The following is a 6165-nucleotide window of genomic DNA, read 5'->3' on the forward strand; positions in this document are numbered from 1 at the left end:
TAATACTTTACCAACATCGAAATATTAAATTTTTAATTTTTCGGCCATTTTGTACATATTAAACAAAGTAATTATTATTATTATTATTATTATTATTAATATTATGTTTTAATACCGACTTTGTTCTATTTAATAATATAAAATGTCACACAGTCCTGCGTGTGTGTAATAAATGTGTAATTTTTTTTTTTTTTTTTTTTATGAAACGCCCTAGTGAAACCATTTTTTTCCCCTTTTAATTTTTACCAAGCTTAAAAATAATAATAATAATTACTTTAAATAATCAAAAAATTACTTTTTTTATGTACATAAATAAATAAATAAATAAATATATAAAAATAAAATAATTATTAATTAACGTTTTGTATTTTTTATAATGATTATCACACACAAGGTTGTCAAGTACGTTTAAGATTCAAATAATAATAATAATAATAATAATAATAATAATAATAATAATAATAATAATAATAATAATAAATAAATGTTATGTATTCTCTCTTATTTGTATTAAGTTATTAATTATTTTAATTATTGATTTCAATTAAAAGCTTTTAAATTATAACATCGAATGGTTTTCTTCGGGTTTCCCCCTCCCTTCCCCTCATTTAAAAATCTTTATAATCGATGATTTTTTTCCTCTCTTATTTATGTTTAAGATACATAAATATTTATAAAAAATAATAAAATTGATTAAATAAAAAAAATAAATGCGACACTTACAACAAAAAAAAAGATAGAAAAAAATTTCATTTAGACTACAAATAAGATTGTAGTGTGATAAAAAAATAATAAGCGCATGCGCATTCGAACATTTTTTTTTTTCCATTTTTTTCTTTCATTTTCTATTGAATTTAGCTGTAAATTTTGTTGTCTGAAGGGGGAAAGCGAGGGTAGACGGGGGGGGGGGGTGGAAAAATTTGACAATTTAATCACATATAAAATAATTTAAAATATTACAAAATATTAATTACGAACTTTACATCATTATTATTAAAAAAAAAAAAGAAAAAAAATCTAATAATACGTTAATTAAAGTAAATTATTATTAAAAATAATTAAAACCGGCGTCATTTTCAATTAATTTTTTTAATAAAAAAAAACGTTTTTTTTTTTTTTTTTTTTTTAATTATTTTAACGATAATATTAATTTCATTTTTTTTATCCATAATTATTATTATTATTATTATTATTACTTTTGCAACCTGTTGATATTAATGTTTAACCATTATAAAAACTATTAAAATATATATTTATCCTTTCGTAAAATTCCATCATTTACACTAAAACATTCATAAAATGATAAAAAATTACAAAAAAAAGAAGAGAAAAAAGAGAAAAATTTACTTTGTTAATAATTACTTAATGGCTTCCATCCATCCATCCATTTTGTTTCCCCCATTTCAATGTAAAATTAACGCGAATAAAAATTATTAAAAAAACAAATTCATTTTTATTAAAACGATAATAATAACACTTTTAACAAAAATAAATAAAAAAGTTAAAACGTTTTATTAAAAAAAAAAAAAACAATTTAACGGATTTTAACCCTGTTTCATCCAACACATAATTACAATTTTTTTTTTTTTTTTTTTCGCGGGAATTGAATTTTTTTTTTAACGGTTTTTTTACCCCCGACGTTCGAAACGATCCGTCACGGTGAAAAGTTTTTTTCATACTGAAGACTCGATTTCCCTTCTCACTTGTTTGCGAAGTTAAAAATTTCCCTCCTCTCTTTCCCTCTCTCCTCTCACTCCTCCTACTACCATTACGTCATTCTACTCCTCGCCTACTTCGTAAACCGAACTACGGTAGACTACATTGCGCAATTCATTTAACTGAATATTTAGCCATTTTTAACCTGAACTCAAATATATTTAATTTTTTTTTATTTATTTTATTTAAAATAAATAAACAAATTAATTAATTAATAATAATTTCCTTTTTCTTTCAATTATCGGATTATTACTTTGACGAAAATAATAATAATTATTTATACTAATTTAAAAAAAAAAATTTTTTTTTAATTAACTCTTCGTAAAACTTTAATAAAAAAAAAATTATTATTATAATTTTTTTAGATGACTGTTGCTGTTGTTGCTGTTGTTGTTGTTATCATTAAAAGTATCGAAATTTTATGTGATAAGGCCCTTATTTGGTATTTGTTAAAAATAATTTTTATTATTTGAAAAAAAATAACAATAATAATAACATGTGAATGTTTATTGACATTTAAAAGGAATTAGACACTGTAAAACAATGTAAAACCAAAATAATAATAATAATAATAATAATAATAATAATAATAATTACTCTTAATAAGGTTTATTATTATCATTATAAATGTAACTGGATTTTATTAAAGAGAAGAGAAAAAAATAATAATTAATTACATAATAAATGATGTACAATTTTTTTTTTTTAAACTAAAACAGTCACGCTTTTGGGTGCGGTTGGTCTCTCTCTCTCTCTCTCTCTTATTTTGGAAAATTCATGAGAATTTTCCAGAAAATTAAAACAGAAAGAAAAATTTTAATATCGATTTGATTAATAGAAAAAAAAAAAATAAAAAATAAAACCAAACATAATTACATATATACGAATGTAAAATATGATGTTAATAATTTTATTATGAGTCAAAGTCTAAAACAAAGTACAAATTTAATTTATTATTATTATTTTTTTTTTTTTTTACAATTATACATTATTAATTTACGATTTTAATAATCTTAATAATAATAATGATAATCAAGATTTAAAAAAATATGTTAAGGTAAATAAATTAAACATTTAGGGAGAACAGAGATTTAAATGTCTAAAGAATAAAATAATTAATTTCGATACTTTTAAATAAGAATATTCGAGAAGTTTTTCGAAATAAATAAATAAAAATCACGTATGAATTTTTTTTCTTTTTTTTTTTGTTTTAAAACAAGAATAAAATTTCCATTTTTTTTTTTTTTTTTTTAACATAATAAGTAATAACTGACATTGAAAATAAATTATTTATCATCTGGTTCGTTAAAAATTTTTTTTTTGTTCAATTGATTGACACGAAATTCCTTTTTTTTTTTTTTGTAGTTAAATGTTTTTAAAAAAAAAAAAATAAAAAAAATTCAATGAATAATAATTTTCTTTTTTTTTTTTTTTTTTATTATTATTATTTTAATCTACATTATTTAATAAAATAATTATTATTATTTCTATTTGTTGTTATTTTTTTGTTGACTGTACACTTAAAAATTAACATTCAAGTCTTTTCCTTCTCCATCTCCTCCTTCTTCATATTTTTTTCTTTCTAATTTTTTTAATTTAATTACATGATTTTCAGATTTGTTCATTACACTAAATCTATACGTATCTATAACTAAATAACTCAAACAGGCAACACCTATACCGATGAATAGATATTTTTTACCATTATTTTTCATCGATCCTTGTAGAAAATCAAATATATTTTTTTTTTTTTTATAATTAAAATTTGGACGAGGTTGATTTGTCATCGTCGTCGTCGTCCTCCTCGTCATCATCATCGTCATCATTTTGCACACCTAAAAAAAAAAAAAAAGAAAAAAAATTAAAACCGTTGAATAATTGAGTAAAATTACTTTTAAATGACACTATCATTATAAATTTAATGCAAAAAGGCGAAGTAGTTAATTATTATCCCTTTAAAAAAAAAAAAAATTTTCTTTTCCTATTCAGGTACATAATGAGAGAGAGAGAGAGAGAGAGAGAAACGGTTGTGAATAGTATCATTGTTTTTTTTTTTTTTTTTTAATAATTAAAATGTATTCCGTTTATAAATTACTATCACATTGTATAAAACCTACAAAGAAAACATTAGTCTTAGTAATAATGTCATTTTTGGATAATACAATAGAAAAATTAAAAATTAATGAATTTTTTTCTTTGATGAGTAAAAAATCAGGTTTTAGAACCTGATCTAACAAAAATTCATATAAAAAATTTCTTTTACTCTAAGAGTTAGTAATTTGGTTGGTTTTTAGGGTAAAATTTAATACACTGCTAAATAATAATAATAATAATAATAATAAAATATGTTAAAAACATAGGTGATTATATATATGTTCTATTTACAATTTATTAAAAATGTTTTTTTTTTCCCTTCAAAATCGGTATTTGAAACATACCGATAAAACCCTATTTTACCAAACCTTATCACTTATCAGCAGATCAGAGATATTTCCTGAAGGTGAAGGTTTTATGATTTTTCCACTGCCCAATCACTCAAATCATATTTTGATAAATCTTCATCTTCATCTTCATCCTCTTCCTCATCCTCCTCCTCCTCCTCATCTTCTTCATCGTCATTATCTTCCTCTTCCTCTTTTTCATCTAATTTTTTATCATCATCTTTTATTTCCTCTTTTGTCGTTATTGGACTTTTTTTCCCATTCGCCTTACAATCTGTATCGCTTTCGGATTTTTTTAATTTTTTTTTCCTTCTACCAAATTCATCGTATTCGTCGTCTGAATCGTCTCGTTGTTTATATTCCACGACCCCTCGATCGTTATAACCCCCCCCTAAACCCGTTCTCTCTTCAACGTCCCCAAATCGTGGGGCGTTGCATACGTTACATTGCTGTCTGCGAGCCCAGTTAACGTTACCGCATTTATTACACTGCCAATCATCGGCGCTAAACAAACCGTGACTTTTGGCAGCTGCAGCTTTACCTATCTCTTGCCCCAATTTTCGCTTATTTAAAGCTTCACTTTTTTCCGACCCACAACGGTTACACTGGGTTCGACGAGCAAAATTAATATTGGCACAATGCGGGTCACTACATATCCAATCCCCCTCCCCCATACGAAAAGTTGAACCTGACATCCTAACTATCTTGGCAAGGATAAAGTTCTTGAAATGCGTTAATTAGGGTTAAAAATATACAACCACACAAAATTCCCAAGCTTTAGAAAAACCTAGAAACTTACTATTAACAATTCCGGATATATATAATAGATAAAAATAAACAACTACAAAAAAAATTCTTTTCACATAATAAAGAAATGTAACAATTGTAATATTATTATTATTATTATTATTATTTTATTATAAGAAATAATTTTTGTGTTTAACGTTAAGTATATGCATCCAACACTGAATCTTCTGAGCTGAAAAAAATAAAATAAATATTATTATTATTATTATTTCAATAAGCAAAATTTTTGGTAGAAAGACATTTTTACAAAAATAATTACAACATTTTAATAAAAAAGCTTTATGTAAAATCATTTAAATAATAATTTTAAAAATTTCTCTTTTAATAAATGTTTAATAATATGAATGTTATAAACATTACACGAGAAACGTTTATTGAAAGTATGTAAATATTACCTTTATATTTTCTTTTTGAATATCATAAAGTATGCAACAAACATTTTAATAAATTTGGCCTTTTAAATACCTTTTTACATTTTCTAATTTATGATAAAATGTTGATTAATTTTATAAAACTTCATATTTAAAAAATATTGTGAAAAATATTTCAATAAAAAGAACTTTAATAATAATCGAAAGCGATGATTAAGCATAATTTACCATTAATTAAGATTTAAAATGTTATTAATAAAATAAAACTTAATTAAAATTAAATTAAATTTCTATTTTGATAACATTTTTAAAGATTATGAAATTGTGCAAAACTTTAAACTCTCATCGATATTATTTTTACAAAATGTCTCAAAATAGGTTTTAGCAAATTAGGCAGATAATCAAAAATTACTGTACTGTTACAGGTAATAATTACAAATAATGGATAACAAATTCAGTGTAATATAGTTTTGTAATAATATAATAGAAAAAACATTAAATAAATCAAGTTTAATAATTAATGCTTTGCAATTTGAGTGAATTTTTTTAAGGCTTTTTAACAATAAGAATAAAATTAAATTTTTTAACTGAATTTTATACAATTATAAATTAAATAGTAATTAATTGAAATTTCCCTTCATATTTTTTTTTACTGTGATATGAATTATACTGCATAAAACAAAATATCTGATATTTTTTCAAAAAGATTGCCACAAAGCATAAAAATTTTCAATGGATATTTTTATCTGTCGTTACCGGTATTACATATTATTATTATTATTAAGCGTGTATCGTACTTAAAAATTTTAATATGTAATAATTACATTAAT

General features: G+C 22.4%; 2 protein-coding genes across 2 annotated transcripts; both read right to left on the reverse strand.

Annotated features, from left to right (window-relative positions):
• Nucleotides 1-3236: 3236 nt before the first annotated feature.
• Phum_PHUM217570 (uncharacterized protein) lies at nt 3237-3431 on the reverse strand (the record flags this gene model as incomplete). The annotated part of the gene is made up of 2 exons (XM_002425694.1): nt 3237-3391; nt 3419-3431. 2 exons carry the CDS (start codon nt 3429-3431, stop codon nt 3237-3239), a joined length of 168 nt encoding a protein of 55 aa, XP_002425739.1.
• A 794-nt stretch (nt 3432-4225) lies between these two features.
• Nucleotides 4226-4852, reverse strand: Phum_PHUM217580 (zinc finger protein Ran-binding domain-containing protein, putative; the record flags this gene model as incomplete). Its single annotated transcript, XM_002425695.1, has 2 exons — nt 4226-4377; nt 4429-4852. The coding sequence occupies 2 exons, from the start codon at nt 4850-4852 to the stop codon at nt 4226-4228; spliced, it is 576 nt and encodes a 191-aa protein (XP_002425740.1).
• Nucleotides 4853-6165: the final 1313 nt, after the last annotated feature.

The sequence above is a fragment of the Pediculus humanus genome, genomic scaffold (genome assembly GCF_000006295.1).
Source record: "Pediculus humanus corporis 1103172107564 genomic scaffold, whole genome shotgun sequence".
NCBI lineage: Eukaryota > Metazoa > Arthropoda > Insecta > Psocodea > Pediculidae > Pediculus > Pediculus humanus.